The sequence below is a fragment of the Boleophthalmus pectinirostris genome, unplaced genomic scaffold (assembly GCF_026225935.1).
Source record: "Boleophthalmus pectinirostris isolate CB_2022bp ecotype Guang Dong unplaced genomic scaffold, ASM2622593v1 HiC_scaffold_2, whole genome shotgun sequence".
Taxonomy (NCBI): Eukaryota; Metazoa; Chordata; class Actinopteri; order Gobiiformes; family Gobiidae; genus Boleophthalmus; species Boleophthalmus pectinirostris.
The window spans coordinates 22513943-22530014 of NW_026571152.1; the positions used below are offsets into that span (position 1 = coordinate 22513943).

Genomic DNA, 16072 nt, shown 5'->3' on the forward strand with positions numbered 1-16072 from the left:
TTTGTGACATGAACTCCAGGGGGCGCTACTACATTATGTGATATGAGATATGGATTTACAAAACATACTTAGAAAACTGTTTATTGCCTCTGCTAATTCTGATGTATAAACTGAACAATAATCCATGGAAACCAAGACGGAGAAGGGTGTTTTTATAAAAATCCACATTTATATACAAACAATAGAGTTTATAAAATATTTACAAAACAAAATCACATTTGTGGTTAAGTACATTCATGCAAGAAAATGTTAACACTTTGTCCTCAAACAGAAATATCACAGATTTGTTTTCTTTGGGACAAGGACACATGGACAATGATGTCATAGTTGAGGAATACATAGTGTCCCTTCTCAATTTGTCCTATTTAGAGTCAAGACACTGGGCTATTCTAAACTTATTTTGGTATTTTTAGGGCAAGAAGCCAAAACAAGAATCATGCCCACACATGTGCCCTCTTTTCTCACACCCACTGGTTTCACACAGTCCGGTTTACACTGTCCGAGGGAGGTCTTCTGAGGACAGACTCTGAAGGTTACTAGGTTCAAAAACTAGGGTATAGCAATTTGTCATGATTACTTTAATATGTATTTAAAAATATAAAGATTTGAATTGGTGAGACAAAAAAATGACTAGATACGAGTGTTGTTAATATGTAACAGTGGATGAGTAAGAAACAGTTACATTAATATTGCACTTAGTTATGAGTGAGTTTTAAGAGGTGATGTGTATTTTGAAGCTGAGTTTTTTAGCTGAGTTTTAAAATAGTTTTTGGTGTTTTCACTTCACAGTCTACTCTTAGTCAAGGACATATAATGCAAACAGAGCTCCACAGTTTGAAGATTTATCACCGATTTCAATGAGACAACAAGGTGCTTTTGCAGTAAACACCACAGCCCCAGTGTACAGGCCCATCACCTTGAGTCAAAAAGTAAAACCAGGAAATATTATTCTAAATTGACTGTGCATTCCTTCCTTTTCATAAACAACATGCCTGAGGTCTTTGGGATTTCAGCGGGTTTTGCACGGATCAACGTGTTTATGGCTCTCTTTGTTCTCATGGCTTCTTGATCCAGTATTCTACAAGCATATCTTTTTATGGTATGCCCTGGCTTGAACATTCCGCACTGCCTGTTTGTATGGTACAGTACATCCGCCATCTATATCAACTTTGCTTCTCACAGTGTCACAAATGATTGTAAAAGAACTTAATTGTTACAAACCAAAACAAATTTCAGTCCTTCTTCAGGGCAGTTTTTACAAGCCGGTGTCCTCTTCAGGCCAGTCTAGTCTGGATAAATAGAACTTCAGGGAGGTCATCTGGCATAATTACTACACCAAATTAATGCAAACGACTACTCGCCACTTGAAGTTAGATGATTTGCTGTGACAGAAATCAGAAAGTTGTGATCTTTGTATTACCGTTTTGCGCAGTCTTTTCTGATAATATCCATAATTTTTTGTCCCAAACTTGTTTTCCACGGTTTTACAAAACTCTTCATATTGATAATGAGACGACCGGTCTTCCAATCCTCATGTCCAGCGACTAAATAATCTGATCCTGAGAGGAAAAAGAATGCTTAGCAATGACAATTTTCACAAAAGCATAAGTCTATAAAATCCACATGATTAAAGAATTATAAATGCACATTTAGAACGCACTGCAAAGACAGGCATGAATGAGTTTCTCTGCAAATGATTATTGCAAAGCGTTAGCCTCATAAAAGAGAGGTGGTTCTAATCTTCAGGCTGTAAATGTCCAATTTAAATGAGAAATGGCTGTACATTGGCATATGTCCAAATGGTTTACACTTCAGCAGAAAAGACCAACTATTCAGCACAAACCTCCACACCACTGGAAGTGCCAGAGGTGGCTTGGACAGTCCAGCAGGAAGTATTTCATTCAGTATTGTGTATTACTCAAGAAGAGGTAAAATACAGTCATACAATAAATCTCAAAATAAGATAAAGATTTGAAATTTGAACTGGATAATAAACATTTAAATACCTATTACTATTACCTATACTATTGTGTTTTAGTGTGCAGTGTACCTGGGTTGAGTATGGGACAGGTGCAGCCCTTTAGAGTCCAAGATTCAGGAAAAAGGGAAATCGTGCTTCTTAGGATTTTCAGTCCCTGTTTACTGTACAAGACTTTCTTAATCTTCACCTTCACCTCAGCATGGGAGCCTTTGTCGTGGGCAGCCATTACATTTGCCATAAACACTAAACAGAAACCATGTGTTAATTTTTTTTACACAGACCTTCTTATCTACATTTTAAAATTACATTCCACACATTAGCTCATAGGCATTGGCTCTATTCAAGCTTAAGACACAAACCAGGAAGAAGTTTGGAAACATGTGATGACAACTTCCGGTGCGGTTCCTGACACTGGGCTCGTAAATGTCATCAGCGATAAAATGAAGACTGCATATGTATGTGCTGTTTGGAATCATCTTGGTGCCCTCGTCTCTTCTAATTGCATGTACCCAGTGCTCTTGGAGTTGTATCAGTGGGCAAATTACAAAAACTGAGGTGTGGTTGTAATTGTTGATTATAACACAACACTGCAATGACGTGTAGATGAAGAAAACGGGGCCATTTTCTAATTTTTCTTAGATTTTGTCAGACTTGCTACCGAGAACAGAGCCCATCACATGTTTCCAAACATCTTCCTGGTTCTTGGTGACGTAAGCGTGAATAGAGCTTATTGTTTATGATTATCGTTCCCTTTATCCAGGCTTGGGACTGGCATATTAGGTACAAAAGGCTTGGGATACATGACAGTGTTACTGATTTAAATTGGGAAATATAATAATAACTAAGAAATATTTCCTTTTTTATATATTTAAAGGTGCACTGTGTAACTTTTCATTTGGGGGAACATTACCTTCTTGTTTCTATGGTTATGTCATTGCTTTGCTTAGAATGTTCCACAGTATGGCATTAAACAGATCTACCTTTATTGCTCAAAAATATGTAGAAAAACAGGCATTCTGACTGTGAGCGGGGTTGCCTCTCCACAGATCTGACTTGTAACTTAGTCTGCTTTGGTCTCCATGAAGATAGAAACGTTTAATGCCATACTGTGAAACATTCCAGATGAAGCAATAACATCTCCATGACGAAAAGCACTGGACGAACCCTTCACCAGAAAAGTTACAGAGTGCACCTTTAAAGTCATGTGTTCAGAATGCATCAAGCACTACTCACCATAGTCGTACTCTGCAGCACAGAAAACCTTAGGATTACTGAGAGTCGCCTCGGCACACTCACACTTCTCTGTCAGAATGAAAGGACACATACATACATTACAGCTCTATATGGTTGGATGTGCTGGTCTTTTGAATGGATGACTCTGGTCTTTTGTATGGCTGATTGTGATAGATGCGCTGAACTGTGGCATACCAGAGTGGTGCAGTGCAGAGAACAGCTCCTCCAGCCTGAAGAGTGCCGTCTCACTGTTATTGCTGCGGTGGTCAATGGCAAAGAACGAGACCCCCACATCTGAGCTGCAGAGGTTAGAGCAGCGTTATACTTAAGGTCAGGAGATTTATATATAATGGACACTTGAAGCAACACTAGGATTTCATCCAAAATATTTGAGATATAAATGTTGTAACAATAATAGTGATGAAGTAGTGGAAACTTAAACCAGAGTGTAGAGCGCTCTATAATATTTATGACAACTGGCGATCTCTGTATTGACTTAAAGGTTCTATATTAAACAAAATTGATTCTTGTGTCACAATACAATGTTGTTACCATTACAAAAACATACCTGGAGTTGTGTTTTGATTGATTCACACATGTTTGAGTAAATTTTATTATTAGTCTGTCTACATGCTCTATATGTAAAAAGCCCGGTTCCACCTTGTGATGTCCTGAAGTGGTAGTTTTCAAGATTACAGCTCCTTTGATCTTTACTTCAGTAGAGATAGGTAATTTCAGGGCTGAAATCATCCAAATGATTCTAGTGATGTATGGAGTTTAAAAACACAAGAAAGCACTTCCTGCATTACCACATGACATCATAAAGTAGAATAGAGGGTTTTCAGTTTGAGAAAAGAACTCAGTCTAAATATGCAGAGAAAAACTCAACTTAAATATGCAGGGTTTGTGTGTTAAACATGTGTGAATGAAATAAAATACAACTCCAGGTATATTTGTAATAAGAAAACAACATTAGAGCATAGATCAGAAAATAGCATTATATTAGTCATTCAAGGTTTGAGTTTGTTCTGAGATGCATTCATAGTGTTGCTTAAAGACCTGTTTTCCTCTAGTAAATTTCATATTTCCAGGAGAGAGAATTCAGGTCGACATAGAAGTTATATACTGACAAAATAGGACTCACCCAGAAAGACAATCTCCGGTATAGGGGTCACAATCCCCTGTGCAGTCACAGGGACGGCAGCCATATTGTCCGAGTCCCCAATATCCCATCATGCACCTGTCACAGTGGGGGCCGGCCACTCCTGGTTTACAGGTGCACTCCCCGCTGCTGGGGTTACAGACGGGACCCCCAACCGAGACAGAGCCCAGAGGGTGGCACAAACAAGCTGCAGTGAAAGAAAGTGAAAGAGCAATAATGTTAATGTTCCATACCTCCAAAAATCCTGTGACAATACTGGATCAAGAGAAGTGTTTAGTTATGTGCCCAACAACTGTACTATGTGCAGGATTCTCTACTCCACTTTAATTAGCCATCTGTAACCAACAACAACAATGTAGCCTGCAAAAAAAACCTGCAAATCGCTGCTTCTCTGTTGAGTCCCAAGCTAATGTCCCGTATCGTGATGACAGATTATTCCTGTACACGTCCTTCATTTGTTCTCAAAAACGTCATGTTTGTTGTTAAAATGCTCTAGTGTGCTGTAAAGGCGAAAGGGCAAGAATGTGAAATATGCACCTTCATGGACCATAGGAAATTCCGGCATTGTTTGCATTTACATATGCGTTGCAAGACGGGCCCCTATCATTCCTGTGGTGCTGCAGACTGGGGTCATGTAACTCTCTTATCATCATTGTCAAGGGATGAGTTTAAAAGAGAGGGCTCATATCAGAGAAACTGATCTGCATTAGCTCAAGGGAAGCATCAAAAATACATTACTGACTGCAAAATCAAAGGCAGTACCCACACTGGATTCTGGCATTCATTCAAAAAAAGTTTTACCTAAAGGAAGAAATAGGAGACTGTAAAGGGGCTTTCTCAAAGCTTGCCTACCATTTGTAAATTTTTGTCACTACCATATAAAGAACAACTGGGGTTATAAAATAGATTAAAGGCCAAAATAAAAAAAGTGAAGATCAATCTACTTTTAAAGACACATGGCTAGACAGCACTTATAGCACTACTATCTTTTTAATGCAACAAAACCTTCCAGAGTCTCTATTTTGGCCTTGCCGCTAATCAGCACTAATATTTGTATCAATAATTCTTTCTAAAACTATTTGTGGAGTCACGTTACCCATAATTAAGCAGTCCTTTTGATATAGTATAGTACCTTTAATGTTCATGGCAATACAATGAAACAAAGAGTATGTTTTATGAGGAAACACTGTAGCCTGTTCTATTAATGGGAAACACTGCTCTAGACTGTAACCCGTCCATGGCCCATAGTTACTGGGCTTAGTCACAACCATAGACTATAAAAAAGTGAACTAAGGAAGTATGACCCATAGCGTTCGGCTCCAGTCAAACCAAGCTCGCCGAGGCTAAGGCGAATATGGAGCCAGGTCCATATTAGGAGTAACAATTGATTTATGGGCAAAATAGTGAAATAACAATACCAAGATCAAGTAGAGCGGGTTAATGTGAACATTTTAAGACCAAAGTGACCAGCCTAATAGTAGCAGTTACAGAGAGAGACGCAATGATTTGTTAATACAGGTAAATTTGAGGCGAAGTCAATGGAGCCAGAAGAGTGCCCATGCTCACTTCCTGGAACACAGTGGCTCACAACCCCTAAGAGGAAGAATGGATTTTGGGATGGTAAAGGAAGAGGTGTGGACAGATAAGCAGTAAAAGTTACCTTTACAGGAATCAGGGGCAGTTTTTGGTAAAGTGGGGTCCCTGTAGTATCCTTTCTTGCAGATCTGACAATGGCGCCCTCCAGTGTTGTGGAGGCAACTGTCGCACACACCTCCACCTCTCCGGCCGGATGCCAACCACAGCCTACGGTCCAGATGGCAGCTCTGAGCATGGCCATTACACTTGCACTCTGTGGTCAAATACAGACAGTTAAATATATTACTATTTTTAGTAAGCATAGACTGTAAAAGAAATGCATTACTTTTTTATAGCTACACACCGCAATGCCTTGCTTATAGACACAATGGCAGTATACATGCCTGAGACCGATCCTCGATCTTTCACTCAACCTTTGCCCCTCCAGACCAGTGTATTGACAAAGAAGACTTACAGTGCTGCTGGCTTGCTATCAGCTATTGAGTAAAGTTTGATTTTAGCAAGGTGGGTAAAGTGTCTTGCCAAAGAACGCAACAATATGCAACGCCAGCAGTCAAACCTCCAATCTCAGAATTTGAACTATACCATAGATCTATCTGAGGAGCAAGGAGCGTTCATGAGAAATTGTTAAGCCTTTTTCTTCACACATCAGCAGTCCGAAGGTGATATGTGATTTATGGGGCTAGTTTGATTTTACAGATAGGTCTACATGCTGTGCGTTTGGCCCATCACTCACTCTGGCACTCGTGTGGGCTCCCGGTGATGCCATTGGCCGCCTGCCAGGGTCGGTCATTGAAAAGAGGAGCACAGCGCTGGCAGTGGTCACCAGCAGTGTTATGGCGACACACACACTTCCCATGGACCTGAAAGACAAACACACATCAAGAGTGCACCTAGACATATAAGGATATTGACATTTCCCAGACAATATTAACAAAGTAAACAAAAAAATAATAATTAATTTAGGTTTGATATTAAGCATACAGTCTCCACCCAGGGTATTAAAGGTAAAGAAAAAAAAAATCAGCTGTTGTGCAAAAAAGTACTTTTCATTTTAGATCAATTTATCAGTTACCGTCTGTAATACTCCTGTCTTTTTATAAATGTAAGCACTGTTATGCAATTATCCTCTTGTTGATATGCATACACTTTATGTACACAAAAAAGAGATACAAGTCCCAAACTGAGTTTTGATTGTTGAGTTGGGGTAACAAGCATTGCATAATACAGACTGTGGGCTGTTAAGGCATTATAGTAAAGCCATAATTACTGTTTCCATGTCTTTAAACTCAGTAATGGCAGCTGTCTGCCATTGTGATATATTTACTCTCAATATTTCGACAAAACAAATCAAAATCTCCACAGAGAAAGGGACCATTGTCAAGGCCATTGTTTCTGTATGCTTACCATGTTGTGCGTTTTCTTCTGGTGGATGTTGACTGGCACACAGTGGTCTGCATGTCCGTTGCAGAGGCAGCTCCCCTTCACAATAAAATCATAAATTGCATAATGTTTCGTGGGCAGAGCTCCAGGGTGTTTGGCCTCACAGGGACAGGGCTGGCGCTGGAGGAGTCGCACTCTCAAGTTGGTCACTATCAGCTGCTCCTGAGCGTCTGGTCCATACGGGTCTAGGGCACTGCCAGGGGGTAAAGCCCTGTATATCATCTTTGGATTCAAAATGAGAAAAGTCATTATTAAAAGGAACATGGTATATGTAAGAAAACTATGATTTCAGCACTTTTACTTTCAGTTTCACAGAGATCGCTTGAATTATAAAGCCCCCTGTTGGCAACCATGGGAACTGAAACTTTTTGAAAAGGCAAAAAGCTGCAGAGCCATCATACCAGTTTGATCCCATTTACCTAGTTAGAAGTAATTTAGCTGTTAAACTAACCAGATTAAATTCAGTAAGGTGTGTGGACTTGTATAAAGAAGGGCTTTGACCCAAAATGTCACATTCGAAAAAAAAAAAAAAAAAAAAAAGATCTACTTTCTTTCTCCTCTTTTTGTTTTTTGGACCTAGCACGTCGCTTTTTGGTTTTTGGATGTACGTGTCTCTACTCACCTATAAGGTGTGTGGATTTTAAACTTTCACTAGCTTATATGAAATACATAACTGACTCTCATGAACTTTACGCCATCTTGTAATGTTATTACCTCATCAAAAACATACTTGGAGTTGTGTTTTGTTTCATTCACACATATTTCAGTAGCCCTTTGTTGTCTAAATCTCCAAAGTTCAAAAAGCCCTGTTCCACCTTGTGATGTCATGAAGCAGAAATTTTCAAGTTAACAGCTCCTTTTACCTTTTGTTCAGTAGAGATTGGAAATTCCAGGACTGAAATCATCCAATCTATCCATCCTTCTAGTGAAGGTGTATGGAATTTAAAAACACAGTGGAGCACTTCATGTATTACCATACAACAGAGTGGAACAGAGTGTTTTCTGTTTGAGAGTTTGTGTGTTAAACATGTGAATGAAGCAAAACAAAAGTCTAGATGTGTTTTTGATGTGGGACAACATAACATAAATCAAAAATTTGTATAATAGGGGATCTTTAAACTTATTTTGTCTGTTCATTGTGAATAGAAAAACATTTTCCAGGTACACTGATGAGGTACAGTATGGTCCTCTATATACCTTTTTTTTTTTAGGAATTTTAGGCCCACCAACTGACTCAAAAATAACTATGTTCCAAAATAAAATACATCTGGTTTTGCTCATAAGGCTGATGGGAAACTGACAAAGCTCCAAAGTAAACATGACGTGTACCATGTGCTTATCTGAGTACTTAGAAATTGTATTTCTTGAGTAATCTGCATGTATGGACGTGGCCATTAGTTTTCATTAGCACAAGGAAATGACTGTCACATATGATGATTCTGCTGCTCTGTGACACGATGTAGTCCACAGTAAACACATTTATTCTTGTCAACATTCATTTTAGTGAAACCTCTAACACAATACTGCTACCATTATGAGCACTTACTCAAAGATAACTGTACTTATGGGGTGTTAAGCAACAAAAAACACTTTATGAAAATTCCCCTATAATTATGAGATCAGTGAAAGCCATTTAGCCATTCACCCTGAACCTCCAACACAAGACTGGAATGCAACATACACGGACCACGGTCAATGCGCTGAGGAGACTTCAGAGGAAAGGGGCAGTTAAATTGATTTGACTCCGTTGGCTTGCGGCACAAACGAGCGTGTAAAAATAAGAGAAACAAAATGTACATTGATTCTCATGAAACATTTCCGAGCAGAGTAGAGCTTTAAAAGACGTAACCACCAGCAAAACAAATAAACCATAAAATAGCACACTGCTACACTGCATCCTCAAAAAGGGATGTTTTTTTTTTTGTTTTTTTTTATCTTAATAAATAATTTTAAAAGGGGTCTTATTATGTTGTTGTATTAGTTTTCACTATGCATCACAATGTTATCAACTTTTTCAAAACTGTCTGGGATCTTAGACGTCACTAATTCGCAGTCGCCTTTAACAGAAAGTACTCACCTCTCCTCTGGTGCACGGAAAGGCTGCAGAGTACTTGGAGCTGCATGTGGTCCCATTTCCAATTGATGACTGCCCCTCTGCAAGTCCAAACGCCTCCTCGCAGTTTTTGGCAAAATACTTGAGCGTCCTCCAGGTCTTGCCGTGGTCTTGAGAGCGCTCCAGCACCATGGCTGCGGGGCGGGGGGAGCGGAACACTAGGATGAGGTGCGTAAACAAAAACTTCGTCTCCAGGTCCAGCTGCAGTGTCTCCTGCTTTGCTCCCTCCGCTGACTGCCACCAGGTGTGAGGGAAGCGGAAAGAGGAGTCGCTCATAGCCGAGGCAAGGTGCGCCAGCCCGGGAATGGCAGCATTGCACTTGCCGCACTTAGGATGAGCGCAAAGGTCTTTACTGCTACGAGTGGATAAAGTTTGTTTGAAGAAGCAGTATGGTTCAGAAGAATTGTAGCCACACACCGATTCAGTGGTGATAAGTCTGCCCACTGCCAGGTTGCCCATGCGCGGGTTACATGCGCGCCCGGAGCAGCGGCTATCCACAGGTGGACCTCTGGATTCTGATAGAGCTACAAGGAGCGCACATGGTTTTAAAAGTATACCCCAAACAAACATCTATAACCTTCAAGTAAAAAGAAGATACTGTGAATTAATACTTGAATTGACTAAATCAGACTCACCTGTAAGAATATAAGAAAATGCGTAAATCCAACTTCTCATCTTGGGGTCGTCTTTAGTATTCTGATAAAAACAGAAGCGTCAAAGATCAGTCCAAAAGAGCTGCCAGTCAGACTCAAGTGTCCTCTCTTACTACAACGTGTCGCTGTAGTTATCCAGAATATGCTCCATGTCTCCATCCCACTCGCTCCGTTCATTGACATTTGGAGAGAAGTATTCGCTCCACGCCCCGCCTCATCTGTTTTCCTCCTAGACCACACCCACGCACAGTGTAAATAGAGGGAATATGTGCATGTAAACTATTGTCATTGATATGTGGTTGGATTTAAGCACATTAATTTATCTTAGACACTATTCAGTTAGTAGCTTCTTATTGAATAGGTCTGTTACTTCAAATATGTTTTTACTCTTGTGTATTCACGGCCACAACAATGTTGATATAATTTTACAGATGGGAAAATAATTATATACTAATATTATATCATTAAAATCTGCAGATAAGACCATGACATTCAATACTCGTTTTAAACTTTCTCAAAAGACCACAACAGCAGTCCCAGGTGTCCCAGTCAGTTACCTGTGTTGTTGCTACAAGTCCCCACTAAACTTTGAACTGTGTCTGTCTCGTTTACCTTCTCTTCAGACATTTAGGTCACAACTTTAATACTTCAGTGATGTTAAGTTGAGTTGAAAGGGACATTTTCAAGACCCAGAAACCTCTCCTGTGAGATCCTCCCTGTCATTAATGTAAGATTTATTATGGCCATTTGACACCATAAGCCCTGTTAAACTGTCAAGGGAGAAGATTGAGGAGAGACAGCAACGTGAGAAGTATACGTTTGCCTTTTCAAATAAACTTTTACTGACAGAATTGGTCAAACTTAACGAGGACAACAGGTCTATTCCTAAGATCGTGAATCAATGTTACTACCAATGCTTCCCGGAGCAGTTTGAGAACCTCTGTCTTCGGGTTTTCTTTCCCAGTGTTGAATTGTTGTATAGATTGTAGAAGATCTTGATCAAGTGAAGATGTATGTTTTACCACATAATTATAAGAATAGAGCCTTGACAGAGGTCTGTGTGCTGTGGTTTATTTCATACTGATTGTTGTTGCTGAATTTGATAGCACATATTTTCTATCTTTTACAATGTGACATTCACACAATTCTTTACATGTAAAGACCTGAGTTCAGTTCAGTAGTGATTTGTCAGAGTCAGTGTTGTTGCGTGAAACATAGGTTTGACTTGTGTGGATAAAATGGAGGAAGACCAGTGAGCGTCTTGTCTCCCTTAGGCTTTGACAGTTCGGGACATTCCTGAAATACTGCGACTCCGATGGCCTGTTCTGTTAAAGGGGAGTGGGTTCACGTCTGTGTGCTTTCAAATTTGTAATGGGTTATTTTGGTTGTCTCCAGATGGTCTGACAGGGCCAAGGGTGACGCACCTTGAGCTTGTGTCTTTGTACATCGTTCAGATGTTTCTCGATCTTCAAATCCCAGGAGAAAGCATGGAAAATGCAGCAGGAAGGATGTCTAATCTTCACCAGTCTGTGTCATATTCCCAGCGGAGAATGAAAGCCCTGCGCACATATTAGTCCCATTTGTGACAGCTATTTTTAAACTGTTTGAAGTATCATAGTGTGAGAGAATTTTTCTTGCATGCAGTGATCTCACTTCAGCCTAACCCCCTTTGGTCATAGTTTTATGCAAAATGGTCGTATCAATCATCTCCATGTGCAGTGTGTGTTGAGTTTAAATCCTCTTTGAGACAATTTACTGATATTTCCCTCCCCATTGCCATTTACTACTGTGTGGGGGCATTGGCCAAAATACCTCAAATAAATAATTTAATAGAAACACCATCTTCTGTTTACCACTTCTTCTACATCCATAAAGCCCCTCTTTGGTCTTCTTCAAGGTCCCTTACCTCTAAGTTCTGCATCCTTCTACCTCAGGGGTGGGCAGTTATTTTTTCCTTGGGGCACATGAGAAACAGAAAATACTGTGGAGGGCTGTGACAAAATGCTTAACTCAATTCTGCATAATATTAATTGTATTTCTTTATAAAAGAGAAGCTGGTAAGATTGGTAAGAGATTATGTTATGAAGTAATGAAAAAGTGAGGTTGCCTTACAAAAAATGTCATTTTAAAAAAACAATGCAGCTTTAGTCCAAGTATGAGGTAAAATTAAAAAACATGTTTATTTTGTAACTCCAAATTATTTTAAACATTCCAGTCAGAGTCAACCAAAGGGCTGTATGTGGCCCAGGAGCTGTACAATGCCCAGGTTTGTTCTAGCTGAACATTTAGTCTGAGGCATTAGCTATGATCTTATAAGAGAAAAGATAAGAATCTATATTATGTAAATATATATTCACATATTTTGCATATTTTGGCAAACTATTAAAGGAGACAGGCGAGATCAACTTGTATGAGCTTATATATTATAATGCAGTTCCCTCCTTTCTCAGAAAAATTGCTGTTTCCACTGAGCCCCTATCTTTTTTTTATTTTATTAGAATACACCCATAATCCTTTTATTCAATCCAAGCTCCTAAAGATTCCTGACCTTGTAAAATATTATACACTGGTAATTTTATTTAGAGCATTCAACAATTTACCACCAAGCAATCGTCAAAGCTTGTTTAAAATGAGAGCGAGAACTCATAATTTTAGAGGGTATGGAAATTTCAAACTGCCCAATGTTTGAACTACCCATAAGTTTCTGTGTGTCTATATGTGGTGTAAAACTCTGAAACAGTCTGGATACACATCTCAAGCAATGCCAAAATATCCATAAATTCAAGTTGTTATATAAACATATGGTCTGGTCACAGTATATAGAGGGTGGGTCTTAATATTAGAACAATACTTTCTTCTGTAGTGCTGCTTTATGCTTGTTGTTTCTTTACCATTGCTGGTATGTGCTGTCTGTTACCATTGTTGGTATCTTTAATTTTCCTTACCATTGTTGCACTTATGTATTATTGCAATACAGTTATGTTACCAAACTATAACAGTGACTCTTTGTCCGCACTTGTAAATAGTTCATATAGTTTACTGTAAAATGTCTGAAAAATTCAAAAGAAAGCTCATTGTGTTAGATAAGAAGAGTGGGGGTGGGATTAAATAACTTTTCTTCTTCCCACTCCTTTTTGGGCCAATTTTTTTTATTTGTTTATTTTTTGTTGTGGTTATTTCTGCTATGACTTCATTAATGTTATATGTTCCACTGTAAAAGAATGTAAATTTCTTACTTGCCCAGAATAAATATATAAACCTCAAATCCCCAAATCTCCACCCCCTAATCTGTATTTACAAGTGATTGTTTAAAAATATGGGCTCTGGGTCATAGACATAGGGATCAATTATGCAGCATAGACATTTGTCAGAAATGAAAATGTGTAGAGCTGCTGTGTTATAGTTTAAGTACCAGGAAAACACACACACACACACACACACACACACACAGACAATATGCCTTTCTCAAACTTGGCCATTGTTAATTACTAAAGTGGTTGGTACATTGCATCTAGTTACATAATGTTGGATTGCACTGCAGTAAACAATATTCATGTGGGAGATTTCAATAGAGAGCCAATATGAGATGCTAGAGTTTACAATACTAATACAAATACAATTTAAGGGCTAAACAGGGGAAAACACAACTAAATAATTCTACTGCTTGCGTTTCATATTTCAAGACTGATAAAGGATATAGCTGTCCCATCTCCATGGTGCCATCTCCTGTAGCACCTCCAGTTTACTGAACCATCTCGGCCCTCAGTGATTTGTCCACTCCCCTGTAAAAGTCAACCACAAAGCCAGCAGACACGCTCAACAAAATATTGGAGTGTTGCCTTCAGGGTCCTCATACATGCCCACGGATGCTGCTTTCACTGACTTTAATATGTTTATCACTGCTGTCTCTCTGCCTGAGCCTAGCCATAACAAAACGTTACAGTGTTTTATCTAAAAATCAGCACCTGTGTTGGAGATCTGTTACTCCTCCAGTGATGTAACCCATTTGGTATTTCTGCAATCTCTGAGCTTTGAATAGCACAATGACCACACCTACAAATCATTTAGCTATAAATTTGTGATATCTAGATAGAACTGTATAAGGCTCTGATTTCACTGGTGCAAAGTACTTTTTATTCTATAAGGGATTTTGAACAAAACAATTGCATGGATCAGATAGAGGGATTTTCTAACATTTTGGATAATATGGAGTGAAAGAATAAAGCAGAAAATAAATAAAGTGATGGGAAAAGTGCTATATAAGACTAACGCACTTTTTATTATTATAATTTATTATTATCATATGGCTTTAGGGGTGGCAGGGTTCAGAGGTTGGGACTTGCAAGTCGTGACTTGGACTCGAGTCAGACTTGAGTCACTATTTTCCGGACTTGAGACTTGACCTGATAAAATAGACAAAGATTTGGGACTCGACTTGGACTTGAAGGTCAGTGACTTGGACCTTGACTTGGACTTGAGCCCTGTGACTTGTGAAGACTTGATGCTTAGACTAGTTGACAAAAAACTGTTATTAAGAGCTCCTAAATCTTATTTTTTTCTATTTTGACCGTAACAATTCGCCCTCTTGTCAAGGCATTTAAAAAGGAAAAATTAACATTTCTACAACTCTTATATAAATACCCATATATCATGTACCAAGATTTTTTTAAGTACAATTTAGTTTAAAAATTATAGTAACTGCAAAAATCTATGATATATTTGGTACTTTTGTTTAAAGACTTGAAATTACTTGAAGCTCAAAGCAGACCACTTGGGCTTGACTTGGACTCGTGGGCCAGTGACTCACGACTCGACTTGACTTGAGGTCAGAGACTTGAGACTTACATGAGACTTGCAAAACAACAACTGGGTCCCACCTCTGGCAGGGTTAAGAGTGTTTAGATGTCCATAAGAAATAACAGCACTAATAATGAGATGCATTTTTCATCTTGTTTGTGTTACACTTAAGTAAAAGATCTGTATAAAATGGTCTAGCCTCTATCATGTTTACACTACAGATCAAACCCATGTTCCTTTAAACACATTTGATAAAAGTCACTGGTGTAGACTGAGACTGTAGCTGTTTGCAAACTCTCTGTAATCCTTCATTCGTCCAGGGGCTCAGTGTTCAAACGGTTTCTACATTGGTCATCTGGACAGTGTTTCTGCTCCCATCCAGAAAACATTTTCAGCCATTTTCAGCCATTAATTTAATAAATCCATGTCTGAAACCGTCTCTACGACATCTCTGAAGAACAAAACTGAGAGAATATTGCCATCTCGTGGTCACTCAGGGTATCTTCACAAAAATACACGTTAAAGGTGAGGGGAAGACGTCTGCGCACAAACACAGGTGCATATATATATACAGCTTTTCGTCGGTAAGGAGCCAAGCAACATTTTATTTAAAAAAAATAATAATAATAATAAAATGCCTTCAGAATCTGTAGACTGAGTGGAAAACTTTCTACACCTCGATCAAACTGTATCTCTGCGCGTCCGCGGAACTACTGAAAAAACATTAAAACGCACGGACACGGACGCAGTTGATTAGTCGCTGCTGGGAGCGTTTAGCTTTGCAGTAAATACAAAATATGAAGGCGTCTTTTGGCGTAGCGATTGTGTTTTTAAAGACTATTTTACCTTTTCTTGCACCGTCCCTTCGATAGCTCAGTTGGTAGAGCGGAGGACTGTAGTGGTACAAGCCGAGCGCTGACATCCTTAGGTCGCTGGTTCGAATCCGGCTCGAAGGAGACAAGTTTTTCTTTCTCTTTATTTTTTAAAGAGAATCACATTTGTGCCTCCAGCGCCACCACGTGTTCACAGACTGTCTAGATTAAGAGTAAAATGTAAACATAATATGAAGTACGTATCGCTGTGTTAAACTGAAC

The 16072-nt window shown here is 39.1% G+C and overlaps 1 protein-coding gene and 1 non-coding gene across 2 annotated transcripts; one reads left to right on the top strand and one right to left on the bottom strand.

The window, feature by feature from the left end:
* Window positions 1–29: 29 nt before the first annotated feature.
* LOC110169557 (netrin-4-like) lies at window positions 30–16015 on the bottom strand. The gene is made up of 13 exons (XM_055155612.1): window positions 15825–16015; window positions 11606–11740; window positions 10295–10410; window positions 10164–10224; window positions 9493–10052; window positions 7380–7637; window positions 6709–6835; window positions 6037–6225; window positions 4359–4563; window positions 3410–3513; window positions 3215–3283; window positions 2051–2224; window positions 30–1559 (listed from the first exon to the last, which is right to left on the bottom strand). The coding sequence occupies exons 4-13, from the start codon at window positions 10201–10203 to the stop codon at window positions 1417–1419; spliced, it is 1869 nt and encodes a 622-aa protein (XP_055011587.1). The 5' UTR covers window positions 10204–10224; window positions 10295–10410; window positions 11606–11740; window positions 15825–16015; the 3' UTR covers window positions 30–1416.
* Window positions 15841–15934, top strand: trnay-gua (transfer RNA tyrosine (anticodon GUA)). Its single transcript has 2 exons — window positions 15841–15877; window positions 15899–15934. It is a non-coding gene; the product is annotated as a tRNA-Tyr (tRNA).
* Window positions 16016–16072: the final 57 nt, after the last annotated feature.